Source organism: Mobula birostris, chromosome 2, assembly GCF_030028105.1.
Source record: "Mobula birostris isolate sMobBir1 chromosome 2, sMobBir1.hap1, whole genome shotgun sequence".
Lineage (NCBI taxonomy): Eukaryota > Metazoa > Chordata > Chondrichthyes > Myliobatiformes > Myliobatidae > Mobula > Mobula birostris.
The window spans coordinates 111,925,459-111,945,353 of NC_092371.1; the positions used below are offsets into that span (position 1 = coordinate 111,925,459).

The following is a 19,895-nucleotide window of genomic DNA, read 5'->3' on the forward strand; positions in this document are numbered from 1 at the left end:
TGCACAAGGACTCACAAGTCCCTTTGTGCCTCAGTTTTTTGTAGTTTCTCTCCATTCAGAGAATAGTTAAGCATTTTATCTCTTCTACCAAAGTGCATGACCACACATTTCCCAATACTGTATTCCATCTGTCATTTGTTTGCCCATTTCTTGCCCATTTCTAAATGATAGGGTCTTTTAAGAGACTCCTGGATGGCTGCATGGAGCTTAGAAAAATAGAGGGCTATGGGTAAAGCCTAGGTAGTTCTAAGGTAGGGACATATTTGGTACAGTTTTGTGGGCTGAAGGGCCTGTATTGTGCTGTAGGTTTTCTATGTTTCTTAATCTGTCTAAGTCCTTCTGTAGCATCCTCAAAACTACCTGTCCCTCCACCTATCTTCATATCGTCTCCAAACTTTGCAACAAAGCCATCAATCATCCAAGTCATTAACATATGTACGGGGTCTTTCTAAAGAATCAGTTCCAACACAGACCCCTGTGGAACACCACTAGTCACCGGCAGCCAGTCAGAAAAGGCTCCCTTTATTCCCACTCTTTGCCTCCTGCCAATCAGCTACTGCTTTATCCATACTAGAGTCCTTCCAGTAATGCCATGGGTTCATAGCTTGTTAAGCAGCTTCATATGTGTGCCACCTTGTCAAAGGACTTCTGAAAATCCAAGTACACAAAATCAACTGAAACTCCTTTGTCTATCCTGCTTGCTGCTACTTCGAAGAATTTCAACAAATTTGTCAGGCAAGATTTTCCCTTGAAAATCCATGATGACTATGGACTATTTTATCATGTGCCTCCAAGTACCCCAAAACTACATCCCTAATAATAGACTCCAACATCTTCCCAACCACTGAGGTCAGACTAACTGGCCTATAGTTTCCTTTCTTCTGCCTCTCTCTCTTCTCGAAAAGTGAAGTGGCATTTGCAATTTTCCAGCCTTTTGGAACCATTCAAGAATCTAGTGATTCTTGAAAAATCATTACTAATGCCTCTATGATCACTTCAGGCCACCTCTTTTAGAACTCTGGGGTGTACATCATCTGGTCCAAGTGACTTATCTACCTTCAGACCTTCCAGTTTCCCAAGAACCTTCTCCCTGATTATGGTAACTTCACACACTTCATGCCCGCTGACACCTGGAACTTCCACCATACTGTTAGAGTCTTCCACAGTGAAGACTGATGCAAAATACTTATCCATATTGTCCACTATTTTGTTGTTTCCCCCTCCTATTACTACCTCTCCAGCTTCATTTTTCAGCAGAACAATATCCAGTCCCGCTTTTCCACTTTTGTGTATCTGAAGAAACTTTTGGTATCTTCTATAATATTATTCTAGCTTACTTTTGTCTTCTATCTTTACCTTCTTAATGACTTTTTTTTAGTTTCCTTCTGTTGGTTTTTAAAAGCTTCCCAATCCTCTAACTTCACATTAATTTTTGCTCTATATATGCTTTCCCTTTGGCTTTTATGTTGACTTTGACTTCTCTTATTGTATCATTTCTTAATGCATGCATTACTAAATGACAATAAAAGAGGACTGCATGTCCTCATAATCTAATCTTGTTAGCCATGATTGTGTCATATTTCCTTTCAAATATTTCTTCCTCTTTGGGATATATATATCCTGTGCCTTCTGAACTGCTCCCAGAAATTCCAGCCACTGCTGCTCTGTCGTCATCCCTGCCAGTGTTCTTTTCCAATCAACTCCTCTTATGCCCCTATAATTCCCTTTACTCCACCGTAATACTGATACATCTGACTTTAGCTTCTCCTTCTCAAATTTCAGGATGAGTTCAATCATATTATGATCACTTACCTTAAGTTTTCTAATCAATTCCGGTTCATTGCACAACACCCAATCCAGAATAGCTGATCCTCCAGTGGGCTCAAACATGAGCTGCTCTAAAAAGCCATCTCATAGGCACTCTAGAAATTCCCCCTCCTGTAATCCAGCACCAACCTGACTTTTCCAATCCACCTGCATATTGAAGTCCCCCATGACGATCGTAACATTGCCCTTTTGACATGCATTTTCTATCCCCTGTTGTAATTTGTAGGCTACATCCTTACTACTGATTGGGGGTCTGTATATAACTCCCATTAGAGTCTTTTTACCCCTGCAGTTCCTTAGCTCTATCCACAATGATTCAACACCTCCCAACCCTATGTCACCTCTTTCTAATGATTTGATTTCATTTTTTACCAACAGAGCAATGCTGCCCTCTCTGCCTTCTTGCTTATCCTTTCTATCCAATGTGTATCCTTGGACACTAAGCTCCCAGCTATAATCTTCTTTCAGACATTATTCAGTGATGCCTACAACATCACGCCTGTCAGTCTACAACTATAATGCAAGTTCATCGACCTTACTCTGTGTATACCGCACACAGATAAATACACCACCTTCAGTCCTGCATTCACCCTTTTTGGTTTTATCTGCCTTTACATTGCAACTCATCCTGTTGACTGCAATTTTGCTCTATCAACATGACTCTGCACATTGCCTCTGTTTGTAAACCATCTACCTCATCTTCGGCACTGTCATCCACCTTTCCTACAATAATTCTTGCAGTTAAATATATGCAGCTCAGGACACTTGTCACACCATGCTCAACCTTTTGATTCCTAACTTTGTCTGATGTCTTACCAACATTTGCCTCCACAACCTCTCCACAAACTGTTCTGCCACTTTAGTTCCCACCCCCCTGCGACTTTAGTTTAAACCCCACTAAACCAGCATTAACAAACCTCCCCACTAGGATATTCGTCCCCCTCCAGTTCAGGTGAAAACCGTCCTTTCTGTACAGGTCCGACCTTCCCAGGAAGAGTTCCTAGTTCTGGCCTCACTAGCATATGGCACAGGTAGCTATCCAGCCCTTAGTAACTTAACACTTAACTCCCTGAACTCTCTGTGCAGAACCTCATCCCTCATCCTACCTACGTCAGCGGTGCACACATGGACAATGACTTCTGGCTGTTCACCCTCTCACTTAGGAATGCTGAGGACTCATTCCGAGCTATCCCAGACCCTGGCACCCAGGAGGTACCATACCATCCAGGAACCTTGTTCTCACCCACAGAACCTCCTGTCCATTCCCCTAACTATCAAATCCCTTATCACCACAGTGTGCCTCCCCCCCCCTTCCCTTCTGAGTCACAGAGGCAAACTCAATGCCAGAGCCCCCACTTTCCTGTGTTAGGTCATCCCCCTGACAGTATCTGAAGTGGTATACCTGTTGTTGAGGGGGATGGCCATAGGGAAACTCTGCACTGGCTCCTTAACCCCCTTCCCCTTCCTGACTGTCACCCAGTTTCCAATGTCCTGCAGCTCGGATGTAACTACCTCTCTATATGTCCTATTTATCACCCCTTCCACCTCCCGAATGATCCAGAGTTCATCCAGTTCCAGCTCCAACTCCTTAATGTGGTCTGTTAGAAGCTACACTGGATGCACTTCTTGCAGTTGTGGTCTTCAAAGACACTGGAGGTCTCCCTGCCTTCCCACACCCTGCAAGTGGACCATTTCACTATCCTGCCTGTCATCCCTACTGAGCAGATATAAAGAGAAGGGGGAAAAAAACTTGGACCCTTCTTTCCTGTGCTTTCTCTGAGTGAAGCCTCAAAGAGTTAAAGCCTTAAGATCACCACTTTGACTCTGTCCACCCAGATGACAGCTGCTGTGCCAATAGCCACTGCACTTGCCCCTGCCTTTAATTTGCTCTTGCTACTCAATCCCAATCAGCAATTGGTCACAGGTCAAAGGTCGATGTGACCCGCTCCTGCCTTTTATCCTCAGACAGTGGACCTAACTGAACTTCCCTCCTCTCCAAACTTTTGATTTTGGATTGGCTACTGGTCAAAGCTTGTTATTGTTATGCAATGGAACTGAGTGGTAATACTGTTAAGAAGTAAAGATGATCTCAAGAGATGGTTTGAATATAATGATTAAAAAGAGAGAATATATTTAATTTACATTTGAAACTCCTCTGTCCTCCAGATGACTGGAAACATTCAGTCATGACTGAAAACTTCTCAATTACAAGGCCCCAGATTGTTGAAAAATTTGTTCAGAAACTGAAAGAAAATTCACGGGAGACTGAAAGTGAGGTACAGCACAAAATTATTTTGCCAGCTGTTTAAAATCTCAAAATAAACTTTCTGGAGTTAAGAAATGAAGAAGGGAAGTTTTAAATTTTAAGCCGTTTAGTTCTGCAATACGTTGCTCAATGAGAATTCGTAAAATGTCAGGATTCTTTAAATAGCTACTTGATCACATCATTCCTTTGCTCATTCTGAAAGTTATGAATTAAACTTTCCCGCACTATTAATAAGTCGATTTTGAAGGAGCTCTTAATTTTGAATGCGATTTTGTCTGGGATGCATTTTACCCTGGTTGCAATGTTAATCCAGTTGGCCAGGATAGAAATCCCCACCACCAGATGGAACTTGGATTCACATACTGTACAAAATGTTTGCAGTGAAACAAAACACGAGGAAGTCTGCAGATGCTGGAAATCCAGAGCAACACACACAAATTGCTGGAGGAACACTCAGCAGGTCAGGCAGATTCTACGGAAAAGTGTAAACAGTCAACATTTTGGGCCAAGACCTTTCTTTGGGACTGGAAAGGAAGAGGCTAGAATAAAAAGGTGTGGGGGTGGGGATGGGAGAGGGAAAGGGGATAGCTAGAAGCTGATAGTCCAGGTGTGTGGGAAAGGTCAAGGGTTGGAGAAGAAGGAATCTGATAGGAGAGGAGAGTGGACAATATGAGAAAGGGAAGGAGGAGGGGATCCGGGGGGAAGAAATAGGCAGATGAGAAGTGAAAGGTCAGAGTGAGGAATGGGGTGGGGGGGAAGTTAAGCAAAATTAAGCAAGACATAAAAACCAACCTTGTCCCCAGACCTGTTCATTTCCCAATGGGAAGGTTAAGTTAAAGTTACTATCACTACACGTGATCACATCAAAGCACAAGAACAGAGATAAAGGTCTCCTCCAACTCCTCCACCATCCACAGGATGGCCCTGATGGAGACTTTTGAGATTATGGAAATGTTAGACTGGTAGAAAGTTGTGATGCATTTGCAGGGACTGAAATGACATTCACTAATAATCCAAGATACATTTCTTTCCAGTTGACATCTTTGTTCTGGAGAACTCATGAAACAAGTATGATACTGGATTGAAGTAGAAGTTTGAGGAGTGCGAGTGGATTAAAGAAATTGACATAATGATGCATTGTGGGGTGACACGGATTCAGCTGACTGGCCTGGTTCGTCGTTGTGAACACCACGTACTCTACTCTTACTCAATCAGCTGAGCTTATTCCCTGACTGCCACTGGCTGAAACCTGCAGCAGCTAAGGATGTCTCCTTGCCTGTGGGGAGCACACAGGGGTTCATAACACTTAGCAAGTGAGATAGAGCCAGAATCAGGTTTAATATCACTGGCAAATGTCGGGAAATTAAATAAGTAGCGCACTAAATTAAATAAGCAGCCCAGAACGTTCACTGCTAACAAAAGACAGATGTGCGTTGGTAGGCTTGGCATCATATTTCCTGACTGTGGAGTGGGGGAAGGGAATTCTGGAGGCGGACGTTTGCAATGTTACAAATGTAAGTGAACAGGAAACAGCATGGTTGTATTGTCTATTATGATCGTTTGATAACTTTGACAGATTACTTTCAGCAAAGATCACTTAAGCAACTGCCTGCTGCATCTAGCCTGTGATGTGATGGAAAGGGAGCGCAGTAACTTTGAGTCCTACTCCATGTGTTACGAGAATATTCTTCGCAGAGAGCACCAGCTGCTTTACGAGAAGGAGCAGGTGAGGAGCAGCAGGCAAAGTACCGTTTAACAATGCAGAAGTGACATTGAGCTGCTACGGGTATTTTTTCAAAAAAACATCAGCAACAACACTGACAATGCCTCCCAACATCGCATTGATTCGGTTTACTTCCTTTGAAGAGATACCACAGAAAGTGTGCATAAAATTTATTTCAGCTGCATGTCTTATTGAAGCGTGTACGCTTTCCCATTTGCCTTTGCGTGTCAAGTACCAAGTGCATGGTTCCAGCAGACACTTGGTGAGTGGCATAATGGCACCTGCTTACTGAAAATCCTTTCTCTGGCTAGGGATTTGTTTCTGTGGTGCTGCGGGAGAAAGGTGAACTGCTCCACAGATTCTCAGGAAAATGGATGAATTATAATCTTTAAAACCATTGATATTAATGGCCCAGGAGGCAACTACATTGCACAGTGCTGCATTTGGCTTCTCCAGTGTCAAGAAACTAAATGCTGTATGACTGTAATGCATATACTTCCTATGATCATCACACAGTACAGTACCTCAACAGGCTCGCAAGCGAATCACTGCCTCAGTCAGACTCTAACGCAGCGGTTCCCAACCTTTCTCCTACCATTAACTGAGGGGTCCGTGGACCCCAGATTGGGAGCCCCTGAGTTAGAGAGACTTGTTTGGGAGCCTAGTGGGAAGAAGGGAAGTGGGCCTGTCATGTGGTGTGGAGTAGTGGGTGGGGACAGAAGAGCGGAGTAGGGAGTCGCAAAGTAAAAGATCCTTTCGAAATGCTGAAGTGGGAGGGGAATTTGTGCCTCGTGGTGGAATCTTATTGGAGCTGGTGGAATTTAAGACCAGGGGAAATCTGTTGCTGCTACCACCATCATTATCATGTGCTGTGTTGTATGACGTGGGCGATCATGGTCTTTCTATGACCGTGATTGTTCTTGGCAAATTTTTCTATAGCAGTGGTTTGCCATTGCCTTCTTGCGGGCAGTGTCTTTACAAGACGACTGACCCCAGCCATTATCAATACTCTGCAGAGACTGTCTGCCTGGCGTCAGTGACCGCATAACCAGGACTTGTGATATGCACCAGCTGCTCGTACGACCATCCACCACCTGCTCCCATGGTTCATACGACCCTGACTGGTGGGGGTGGAGGGGGGTAACCAGGTGGTACACTTTGCCCAAGAGTGACCTACAGGCTAGTGGAGAGAAGAAATGCATTTCACCTCCTTTGTTAGAATCATACCTCCACCCACCACCTAGGTTCCTGTCAATTCCACCACGAAACCTTCAGTCCATCCATCATCTGAGCACAGCACCCTAGCTTGGGGGTGTCTGGTGTTTAAAATATCTCTCCACTAATAATGAAAATTAACTCTACTACCATCCTCACCACTGTAATGATTCGCTCAGCCAGTTAGGCAAATGAACATACAAATGGAAGTAACACACATCAAAGTTGCTGGTGAACGCAGCAGGCCAGGCAGCATCTAGTCCTGACGAAGGGTCTCGGCCTGAAATGTCGACTGTACCTCGTCCTAGAGATGCTGCCTGCCCTGCTGCGTTCACCAGCAACTTTGATGTGTGTTGCTTGAATTTCCAGCATCTGCAGAATTCCTGTTGTATACAAGTGGAAGTGATTATTTGGCTGCTTATGCTAGTTCCACCATTCAGTACTATTGTGGTTAATATTTCACCACTTCCTTGCTCTAACCACCCCTCGCCCCCCAACAAAAATACTCAGAGGCTAAACCTCCACAGCCCTCCTGGAATTTCATAGAATTCAGGGATCTATTTAGATGTACTCCAAATCTCAGAGTGTCTTGGAGCAAAGAATCTGAAGTGCAAGTTCAAGCTCGCCATACCTGTTCACATCTATCATAATTTTATATATCTTAGTCATGTCCCCTGTTAACCTCCTGTGCTCCAGAGAGAAGAGAGCTAGCTTCTTCTGCCTCTGCTCATAAATAAACTGCTCCATCCCCACCCTGGTGAATCTCCTCTGGACTCTGTCTAGTGCTACAACACCACGTCAGAGGTAGAGGAAACTAGAGGGCATAGATTTAGAGCAAGGGGGAATATGAGGCAGGGGTAAGTGGGTGATTTCATCCAGAGAATGCCAAGTACCTGGAATGCACTGCCTCAGAGTGTGGTCACTGACAGCGTTTAAGAAGAGCCCAGATGAGTATCTGTATAACCAGCTACTGAGAGTTGGGATTAATACAGAAAGGTTCTCACCAGGTGTTGTGTAATGAACCAGATTTGATTAGGGAGCTTAAGGTTAAGGAACCCCTAGGAGACAGAGATCATAACATCATAGAATCCACCCTGAAATTTAAGAGGTAGAAGCTGTTTTAGAGTGGAGTGTAAGGAATTATAGAGGCACGAGGGATGAGCTGTTGATTGGAAGGGATGGCACTAGCAGGGATGACAGCAGAACAGCAATGGCTGTAATTTCCGGGGGCAATTTGGAAGGTGCTGGATAGATACATTCCAAAGATGATGAAGTATTCTAAAGGGAGGATGACACGATCATGGCTGACAAGGGAAGCCAAAGACAACGTAAAAGCAAAAGGGAAGGTATATAAAACAGCAAAAAATTAGTGACAAGTTAGAGGATTGGGAAGCAATGGGCAACTAACAAAGCCTTAAGGAGAGAAAAAATGAAATATGAAGGCAATATACAAGAGGATACAAAAAGTTTTCTTCAGATATATAAAGAGTAAAAGAGGCAAGGGTGGATATTGGATTTCTGGAAAATAACACTGGATATAGTAATGGGGGACAAAGAAACGGTGGGTGAACTTAAGTATTTTGTGTCAGTATTCACTGTGGAACGCAGTAGTATGTCAAAAATTCAAGCGTGTTGGGGGGCAGAATTGAGTGTAGTTGTTGTTACTAAGGAGAAGGTGCACAGGAAGCTGAAAGGTCTGAAGGTAGATAAGTCACCTGGACCGGATGGGCTACATGCCAGGGTTCTGAAAGAGGTGGCTGAAGAGATTGTGGAGGTATTAGTAAAGAACTTTCAAGAATTGCTACATTCTAGAATGATTCCTGAGGACTGGGAAGTTGCAAATGTCACAGCACTCTTTAAGTTTTGGGGTTGAAGAGTGTTTTGGGGTTACTTAGAGGCACATGATAAAATAGACCAAAGTCAGCATCGTTTCCTGAAGGAGGAATCTTGCCTGACAGATTTGTTGGACTTCTTTGAGGAAATAACAGGCAGGATGGACAAAGGAGAGTCAGTAGATGTTTATTCGAATTTTCAGAAGGCCTCTGACAAGGTGCCACTTGAGAGGCTGCTTAACAAGAGGCTGCTTAACAAGATAAGAGCCCATGATATTGCAGGAAAGATACTAGCATGGTTAAAAGATTAGCTGACTTGTAGAAGGCAAAGAGTGGGAATAAAGAGGGCCTTTTCAGGTTGGCTCCCACTGACTAGTGTGTTCCACAGGGGTCAATGTTGGGACACTGCTTTTCACGTGATATGTCAATGTTTGGATGATGGACTTATAGTTTTATGGCCAGGTTTGTGGACGATACAAAGATGGGTGGAGGGGCAGGTAGTGTTGAGGAATTAGGGAATCTACAGGAGGACTTAAACAGATAGGGAGAATGGGCAAATAAGTGTTAGATGGAATACAGTACAGAGAAGTGTATGGTTATGCACTTTGATAGAAGGAATAAAGGTGTAGAATATTTTATAAATGGGGATAAAATTCAAAATTAGAGGTAGAAAGGGATTTGGGAGTCATTGTGCATGATTGCCTGAAGGTTAACTTGCAGGTTGAATTGGTTGTAAGGAAGGCAGATGCAATCTTAGCATTCATTTCAAGAGTACTAGAATATAAGAGCAAGGATGTAATGCTGAGGCTTTATAAGGCATTGGTCAGACTGCACTAAAAGTACTTTGAGCAAATTTTGGGCCCTAACCCAAGAAATGATGTGCTGGCAATTGGAGACAGTCCAGGGGAGGTTCATAAGACAGATTCCGAGAATAAGAGGGTTAGCGTACGAGGAGTATTTGATGGCTCTGGCCCTGTGCTCAGTTCAGTTTAGAAGAATGAGGGGCGGGGCGAATCTTATTGAAACCTATTGAATATTGAAAGGCCTAGATACAGTGTATGTGGAGAGGATCTTTCCTATCGTGGAGGAGTCTAGGACTAGAGGGTACAGCCTCAGAATAGAGAGACGTCCATTTAGAACAGAGATGAGGAATTTCTTTAGTCAGAGAGTAGTGAACCTGTGGAATTCATTGCCACAGACGCTGTGCAGCCCAAGTCATTGGGTATATTTAAAGCAGGATGATAGGTTCTTGATTAGTCAGGGTGTCAAAGAGAAGGAAAGAGAAGGCAAGAGAATGGGGTTGAGAGGGATAATAAATCGGCCATGATGGAATGGCAGAGCAGACTTGTTGGGCTGAATGGCCTGATTCTGCTCCTATGTCTTATAGTCGGTGTAGAGGAGTTGGGTTAAACGGCTTATCTCCATACTGAGTGAACCTATGACTCTATAGCATCAGGGGAATTTGAACAAATTAATTAACCTGGAATGAAAACTTGTCTACAACAGTGATCATGACTCTACTGAATTGTCATTTAAAAAGTGACCTGATTCATTAAGGTCCTGGTATGACAGAGTCTTTAAGCAATGGGGAAAGAAATCTGTTGTCCTTCTCTGTATTGGCCAATGTGACTCCAAAGCCACAAGAGTGAGGTTGACTAATAATTGCCCTCTAGAGATACATAACAATCCACCCAGTAACAGGGTATTTGGAAATGGGCAATTAATGTTTAGCTTACCAGTGACACCTACATCTTGTGAATAAGCACTTCTCAGTTTCTTTCTGAGCATGGCTGTGCCCTTCTTCAGACTGACTTCCCATTTGCATCTTTTCTGGTGAGCTGACCAGGCAGTTCATATCTCTCTCTGGGCTGCAGCTTTCTTCCTCACTTAACCACATGGCCAGTTTCAGTTTCATCTGTAAATATCTCACTCAAGTTGAAATCAGAAACTACAAAAAGCAGGAGGCCACTTTAAACAGCCTTCCAAATTGTACAAAGTGGGAAAAAAAATGGTCACTGTGTGAAATTACTAAAATCAGGAAATTAATTTGTCAATATTTTGCATAACATTATTTTGTTTTCTGTGTAGGAATTGAAAGGAATGCAACAATCTCAAACTCCCTCTGCAACAACTGATTCACAGGTAGACTAGACATTCTTTACAAATGGTTTTGAATACAAATCTAAAACCTGGCATTATTGACTCGGTGTAATTGTGGACTGGACTAGCTGCACTGCTTGATGGCTACATTAGTGAATTGATTCCACTACTGGACAGTCCAATTCTAGAAGTCCATTACTGGGCTTGCCCATTACAAAAAAAGTAAGCAACACACATCAAAGTTGCTGGTGAACACAGCAGGCCAGGCAGCATCTGTAGGAAGAGGTGCAGTTGACGTTTCAGGCCGAGACCCTAACGTCGTATTATGACTGGGCAGGGTGAACAAAATTTATTCATGCAAAATCGTGTTTGATGAATTTGTGGGCATCTTTTAAAGATGTAACCAATACATTTGGTATAAGGTAATCAGTTGATATGATGTACAGTGCCTTGAAAAAGTATTCAGCCCCACCAACTATTTTCACATTTTACTGTCTCATTTTCTAAATTTTAAATATATTGAAGTAGGATTTTTGAGCTAATCAACAAAAAGTTGTACATCATGTCAAATCGAAAGAAAAATTCTGAAACTTGTCAACAATTCACTAAAAGTTAAAAACCAAAATTGTGAGACGAAAAAATATTCATTCCGTTTGTGATTACTATACTAACTTTGCTCGGATGCGATATACTGTATTACCTTGCCAACTCACCCAATTTGTTGATGTAGAAAATAGGAGAATCACCTGTTTTCAATGAATTCATAAGAATAAATACCCCCTCTCTCTGTAAGTTCCAACATAGATTTTCAACAGACCAAACCAAAATGAAGTCAAAGGAGCATTCAAGACAAGTTAGGAAAATGATAATTGAGAAGCTCCTATCTGGGGAAGGAAGGGTACAAGACCATCTCAAAGGCACTGAACATACTTCAGAGCTCAGTCCAGCCCATCGTAAAAAAGTGGGGAAAAAAAATGAAACCACAGCCCACTACCAAGTTGAGGCTGCCCCTCCAAACTTCAACGCTGGAGAAGAATGACACTTCTAAGAGAGTCTATTGTGACGCCAACACTCACTCTGAGGGAGCTACAGAAGTCAGTGACTGCCACTGGATATGAGGCTCATGGCTCCTCAATCTCTAAGGCCTTGTCCAAAAAGGGTATTTATGGAAGAGTGACAAAGAAGGAGCTCTGGCTTAAAAAGCATATCCTTGCCCATAAAGGCTTTGCAAAGCATCACCTACAAGATACTGTGGAAGAAGTTCTTGTGGTCAATTGAGACTAAAGTGGAACATTTTGGTTTTAACACTAAGCAGTACGTGTGACCTGTATCTAATACTGTGCATCAGCCAAGTAACACCATCCCTACTGTAAGGAATGGTAGGGGTAGCATCATAATATGGGAATATTTTTCAGCAGCAGGGACTGGAAATCTGGTCAGGATTGATGGGAAGATGAATGCTGCTAAATACAGAGAAATCCTGGATAAAAACCTGCTAGGCTCTGTCAGGAAGCTTAAACTGGGAAGGAAGTTTGTCTTTCAGCAGGACCATGACCCAAGCACGTTGCTGGAGCAACCATGGAGTGGCTTCAAATGATGAAAATTGATGTCCTTGAGTGGGCCAGTTAGAGTCCTGAACTTAACCCGATCAAACATCTCTGGCAATATCTCAATATTGCTTTCCACTGCCACTCCCTATCGAACCTGGCACAGCTTGAGCAATTTTGCAAGGAAGAATGGGCAAATCTTGCTCCCTGACATTGTGCAAAGCTAATAGAGACTTATCCAAAAAAAACTACTGCTGTAATAGCTGTGAGAGGCTAAATACTGAGCAAAGCTGGATGAATGCTTTCGAACTGCTGACATTTCAGGTTTTAAATTTTTGGTTTTTCATGCTTTACAATTTCCCCCACTTTTTGGGCTCTACAGTGGAAAAAAAATTGAGCATGTGATACACAAAAAACAAAATTCTCCATTAAATTGATCAAAATCCCTGAAATAATACTCATTTATGTGAACAAAGGGTTGGGGGCCAAATACTTTTACAAGGCACTGTATTTAATGTTTTTAAACTATTTGTAAGTTGTCGTACATGAGGCTGGGTATCCTGTGGCAAATGACTCAAAGGAAATTAGACTTCCTCAGAAAGGTCTTACAGTTCAGACAATTTCAACACTTGCTTAGGGAAGAAACGATGTTTAAGGAACAAAGAAGCCAAAACATGCACCATTAAGTGCGCCATGAATAGCTAAATTCTTGTATCATTGTGGTGTTGAGTCCTATTAACTGAATGATCAGATACTGGTGGTCCCCTACTTTTTTACCCAATATTCATGGTTGTTCTTCAGTCCAGTATATTACAAGGACACGACCCACCCAGCCAACACACTTTTCATCCCTCTTCCCTCCGGGAGAAGGCTCAGGAGCTTGAAGACTCGTACGGCCAGATTTGGGAACAGCTTCTTTCCAACTGTGATAAGACTGCTGAACGGATCCTGACCCGGATCTGGGCCATACCCTCCAAGTATCCGGACCTGCATCTCATTTTTTTTGCACTACCTTACTTTCCATTTTTCTATTTTCGATTTATGATTTATAATTTAAATTTTTAATATTTACTATTGATTTGTAATCCAGGGAGCGGGAAGCGCAGAATCAAATATCGTTGTGATGATTGTACGTTCTAGTGTCAATTGTTTGGCGACAATAAAGTATAAAGTATTTACTGTCTGGAACTTCCAAAATCTCAGGATTTCATTAAAATCTCAACAGTCCACTGAACATTTTATTTTCAGTTGCACTGTGGCTCCTTCAGATAACTCTATTGACCTTTGACTGTCCCTTTCCAGTGGGGGAGAAGCAGCTGGCCATCACGGTCATAAACCCATAGAAATAATTCACAGTAAAAGAAAGAAGACTGGTGTTTATTAAATGCTTTCCACAATTTTAGTATGTGTAAAGGGAAATGCAATGCAGAGCCAATGAAATGTTTTTGAAATGCATTCACTTTTGTAAAATAGAATAGCTAGGACTGGAGGAGGTGAACCTACAACTGAGAAGTTCAAAGTTCAAAGTAAATTTATTTACCAAACTACATATATGTCACCACATACAACCCTGAGATTCATTTTCTTGTGAGCATACTCAGTAAATCCATAATAGAATCAATGAAAGTCCTCACCAACTTGGGTGTTTAACCATTGTGCAGGACAACAAACTGTGCAAATATGGAAAAAAGAAATAATAATAATAAATAAATAAGCAATAAATATTGATGACATGAGACGAGGAGTCCTTGAAAGTAAGTCTATAAGTTGAGGGAACGTTTCAATGGTAGGGCAAGTAAAGTTGAGTGAAGCAATCTCCTTTGATTCAAGAGCCTGATGGTTGAGGGGTAATAACTGTTCTTGAATCCAGTGGTGTGAGTCCTGAGGCTCCTGTACTACCTTCATAGTAAAGTGAAGTTGGACTGAATGATAGAAATGCATTGGAGAACAAATTTCACACAGACTTTTATGTTCTCAAGAATTTCCAAATGTTTCACAGCCACCAGTAAATATTGAGTGTCACATCATAAAGGTCATTGCTTGTGAGGTCTCAAGTTATCTGACTTTCTACACTGGTAGTGTTGTTTAATGGAAATATGGGCAGTACATCTCCTTTCCTTTATACAATAAAACTTTTATGTCTACTTGAACAAGCAGACAGGGGCTTTCTTTAATGTCTCATCTGAAAAGATCACTCCGTCTGTTCTGAGTTAAATTGTCAGTCTAGATTTTGTGCTTGAGTTGAGATGATACCAAGGTTAAACTATGAGTACAGTTTGCACGTGACCTTATGGCCTGTGATAAGATTAATTGAACTGTTAGCTGCTAAGTACTTGGAGAGATGGGGAAGCCCATTGTAAAGTGGATTTAGTTTAAAATTGTTTATTTTGGACCAAGGAAGTTGAAAGAAGAAATTAAAAGTTTTCAGGTTCATGAGGGTATCTGGACAGAGTATATGGCGCTAAGTAGTCCCCGTGGTGGAAGATCTAAAATGGAGTGCTCTGATCTAAGGCAATTCACAAATGGAGCAAAACGAAACTTCTTTCATGTGAAGTGAGTGGTTAGTACCTGTATCTGGAATGCTTTTCCTGATGGGAAATAGACACAGAATCAATTGCTGTCCTCAAAAGAGAATTGAATTGGCACTTAACAATCAAATCTGTAAGACTGCAGGAAAAAGGTAATGGTTGGCTGCAAGGTAGTGAATCTCCCAGCATGTCATTCAATGGTTCTATGAATAGCAACATGCCCGTTAAGGGGTGACGTCTGGAAGCACTTCTGGATTTTAGTTAGATGATGTTATTACTAGTTACAGAAACTGGTCTACTGTCCAGGTTTAAAATATGATCTGGAGAAACAAGGGACTGCAGATGCTAGCTAGAATTTGTTGCAACAAACAATCTGCTTGAGGAACTCAGCAGGTGAAACAATATCTCTGGGGGCGAAACTTACAAGTCTGAAACGGCTGCATCAGGAAAGCTGTGATCTGTTGGATGTCAAGGTTTGCGAGGTGGCCCACTTAAATTTCTGCATTCTTATTTGTTGCAGTCAAACCCACAATTCTGATGTCATTATGATCAATCTATGTATTGTATATAAGCTATCTATGTATTTACAGTTTTGCATTTTTTTTATTATTGTGTTCTTTGTCTTTTGTATTTTTTCGTAATGTGTCAGATCTGAAGTAGCAATTATTTCATTCTCCATACACGTGTTCAGGAAAGGACATTAAACAATTTTGAATATGATTAAGCTCTGCCACTGACCATGTTGAACTATGCTCATAATTACTCAGATAGAGGAAGATTTTCTACTGGGGAATAGGATAACAAATATGGGAACCCTGCAGAATAGAACCTGATGTCGTGATAGGAAAGTCAAGAGAGGAAAGAATGCCGATCAGCTGAATTATCTGGTCTCGTCCCTGATATCTTTGCACCTGAGAGAGAAATTGTAGATTGAGGAAATCATGTTGCCTCATATCAATGTTGGTGGTTTTCCCATATTGGTTTTGTTCCTTTTTTTCCTCAGTTAGCTCATTTCAGTCATCAGATAATCATAGAGATCACAGCTCTTCGAGCAAAGTTGACTAACCTGGAAGAAGAGAGCACAAGGCTGAAAGAGGAGATGAGGAGTGAAGTGAGACAGGAATATGATGCTTTGGTCAGGCATCTATTTGCATCCTGCTTTACATTAAAGGTATGTAATTGTGCAATGGCATTACAACATTCCATCTATTTGCATGTTTTCCCCACTATATCAACAAGGCGTAGAGGCCTTATTCAGGAGAAGGTAAATGTGTGAGTGTCTAGTTAAAATTTCAGATCAGACTCCAGAAAATGGAGTAAGGTAACTTGCATGGATAGACAAAATTTAGAAGGATGTGGGATAAATGGGACTTCTAGATTGGGCAATTTGGACTGAAAGCCTGTTTCTATGCTGCATACCTCTGTGACCTCCGTGAATCTAATTGTGAGGACTCATTGGATATTTTTCTGTTACTTAGTGAAAGAGAAAAATAGCCAGTTACGTAGTAGTAGAGGTTTCTAACTGGTTGTTCATAGTTTGCACCCAATATAATAGCAACTGTGCAGTGCAGCCCACCTGCACAACTTTAGATGCTGAACAATGCCCAGAAGGTGGCTATTTTTTTCCAATTTGAGTACAAACGCCTAAAGGCAGGTTTTTATTTGTGGCACTCAGAGCATTTGAAGAACTCATTTGGCTAATCTATACTTCTATCCCATCTCACCTGTGCTCCTGTTTCATCTCTTCTCATGGTAGAAGGTATTGCCCTTGAGTAATTCTGAATGTCTACATGCTTTAACAATGTGATTCTGATGTTTAGATGACACTGATAGACAATCTGTTTCTCTTCTCCCATTTCATTGCTTGCCCCATATCATAGAGTTATACAGAAGGAAAACAGGAAACCACCCACACATATCTCGGGTGCCTGAGACTTCCGCACAATACTGTAGTAATTTTATATAATGCACTGTACTGCTGTTGTGCAATACTCTCCAGGGACCTTTCATTCATTGTGCATATCCTACCCTGGTCTAACTTCGCACTTGTCTGAGTTAAATTTCATCTCCCATTCCTTGCCCAGTTTCCCAGTTGATTTGGATCCCAGTGTAGCCTTAGACAACCTTCTGCACATCACCAATCACCCACAAACGTGTCACCATGTTACCGAGAATTCTCGTCCAAATTATTAATACAGTTGACCAACAAGAGAGGAACCAGCACTGGTCTCTGCGGCACAACACCAGCCACAGCTCTCCAATCTGAAAGCCAACCCTCCCTGTACTACCACTCTCTGCCCTTCCACCAGGTCAGTTTCTATCCAGTTAACTACGTCAACCTGAATCCCATGTGATCCCACCTTCTGGACCAGTCTACCTTGCAGGACCTTGTTGCATTCACTTGTAATTTTGTCCTCAGCTATGAATGGGATTTTTCAGGAGCAGTTGAGATAATTGTTAAACAGCTGTAAGGTTGTTACAGCTGATTCCGATTTGGAAGTAGCTGACAGGGCTGTAATTTACTACATTATGCTGGGGAAAAAACACACACCCTTCCCATTCTCAATATATTCATCGTCTTACCTTGAATGCCTTTGAAATTTGAGTCAAAAATGTAAGATGAATGCTGATCGTCTTGGAAGGGAAGATGCTGAATGTGGGTACAATTTTGAATTTGAAATGATGGCATCCCGATTGTAGGGATGGGGAAGCAGTCAGGATTATACAGTAACCTGAATCTTATGTGTTGCCCAATTCTTAAGATGTTTAATGGCCAAGGTAAAATACCATAGCAGAAATCCTGCTACCTGTTCATAATTTATACTCTATGAATTAACATGGAATTGCATTTGTTAATTGAACTAAAGAAGATCTTATTAGATTAATTTTAAACAATTTGATTGCAGTTAATAGCACGACCATCCCTAATATCGCTGAGTGTATCATTAGGGCTAATGTGATGTTTCTGCCGCTCTAATCATAGTGCCTGTCACTTTTGCAACAACAGCAAAAACTAGATGACTATCACATTAACATGGACAAAGTGGCCTGCAAACTGATCAGTGAAGTCAGAAGAAATGGAGTGGAAAACATGATTAGTCTCAAGAGAAAGATTGGTTCCACAAGAAATGATGACATTTTGAAAGAAAACCTAGCATGGGTACGCAATTCCATTAGCTCTCTAATTTTTACAGAGGTCAAATAGTATGAGACATTTCTTGGTCTAGAAGTCAACCTTGCATTAGGAACAAGTTGTTGAACTCCATTATTACTCATAACATTTTTTGTTGTTTTGAATCACACCTCCAGTCATAGTCATATTGTTATACAATACAGCACCAGAGCAAGCCCCTTAGCCCATCTTGTCCACCCAAATTGCCTTTTAGAGCAACTCCCTTTAAACCTTTCCTATCCATGAACCTGTCCAAATGTTTCGTCAGTAACTGTTTTGTCATACGGCTATTAAAATCCAAAACAAATAGAGATAAATTCAGAAAAAAAAATCATTCAAAATTTCGTGCATCAAGTAACATGGAGGTGAAATGCACATCTGTCTTTGTATCTAAGATTTAGCTTTGTGCCATAACTATATCTAGTGAAATGAAACGTCTTCCTCTCATTTTCAGAGAGCAGCTTACCCTTTTGTTAATACCCTGCATCAATGTTTCCAAAGAATAATCACCATTTTTGATAAAACTGTACTTTTACCTCAAACTGAATGTCAGAGAGATCCAGAGATTTTGAACACTAGAAGTAACATTTTTAGAGTGCAACTTTGTGGATAATTATTACAATATACAGTACTGTGCAAAAGTATTAGACATATATACAGTGGTCCAAAGATTGATTTTTAGACTTTCTTTATACCCCATAGCAAATAAATTGGAACTAAATCAAGTCACTTGACAAGAGTTATACAAAAAAGCTAAGGTTTTTTTGCAGATTGGCATTTGTTAATTATTCCTTTAGATCTGATTAATGTACACATGTTCAACAGTCTGGAATCTAAGTTTCTCACGCAGAATGTAACACAGCATCTTACTGGTTAGCAATGATATTTGTTTGCTCTAATTATCGAGTCATAGAGCACAAAATCAGACCCTTTAGTCCATCCAGTCTGTGCTGACCCATTTTTCTCCCTCGTCGCATCTACCCACACCCAGACTGTAGCCCTCCATACCACTCTCATTCATGCACTGATCCAAACTTCTCCTAAATGTTACAATTGAACCTGTATCTACTAATTCTCCTAGCAGCTCATCCCATGTTCCCACTACCTTCTGAGTGAAAAAGTTCCCTCTCAGGCTCCCCGAAAATATCTCACCTTTCACCCTAAACCTATGACCTCCAGTTCTAATCTCACCCAACCTCAGAGGAAAAAGTCTGCACGTGTTTACCCGATCTATGCCCCTCATAATTGTATATACCTCTAAGATCTCCCTTGATTCTCCTGAGAGACCTGTAGAATTGCTGTAGACATTTAAGCCCTTTTAGTTTGTAACCGGCAAGGCAGTAAATTAACTTGGATTATTAGTATAATATTTTTTACACAGGTCTTTTCCTATTGCAAAGCATCTCAGACTGGTGGGAGTGGTGTTGTGCAGGTAGGGGGTCTGCGGAAAGATTTGGAAGGTGGCATGGTAGCACAACGCATTACAGTACCAGCGACCCGGGTTCAATTTCCACTGCTGTCTGTAAGGAGTTTGTATGTTCTCCCCGGGACTCCAGGTTCTTCTGTTGCCTCCCACAGTCCGAAAACCTAGATTAATTGATCATTGTCCTGTGATTAGGCTAGGGTTAAATTGGGGGTTGTCAGACAGCATGGCTTGAAGGGCCAGAGGGTCTTTCTGCTCTATA

The 19,895-nt window shown here is 41.6% G+C and overlaps 1 protein-coding gene across 8 annotated transcripts in view; it reads left to right on the forward strand.

Moving 5' to 3' along the window:
• The window catches only part of LOC140189907 (uncharacterized), a 209,854-nt gene that overhangs the window by 137,113 nt on the left and 52,846 nt on the right, over positions 1 to 19,895 (forward strand). For 5 of the 8 annotated variants that reach the window (XM_072246261.1, XM_072246273.1, XM_072246282.1 and 2 more), the window contains exons 38-43: positions 3,994 to 4,103; positions 4,407 to 4,553; positions 5,670 to 5,819; positions 10,952 to 11,005; positions 16,042 to 16,209; positions 18,046 to 18,198. In XM_072246261.1, the coding sequence (XP_072102362.1) occupies positions 3,994 to 4,103; positions 4,407 to 4,553; positions 5,670 to 5,819; positions 10,952 to 11,005; positions 16,042 to 16,209; positions 18,046 to 18,198 (782 nt within the window). Of the gene's footprint in view, positions 1 to 3,993; positions 4,104 to 4,406; positions 4,554 to 5,669; positions 5,820 to 10,951; positions 11,006 to 16,041; positions 16,210 to 18,045; positions 18,199 to 19,895 lie in introns of those variants that run through there. The other 3 variants (XM_072246301.1, XM_072246291.1, XM_072246310.1) reach the window with 3 other exon arrangements.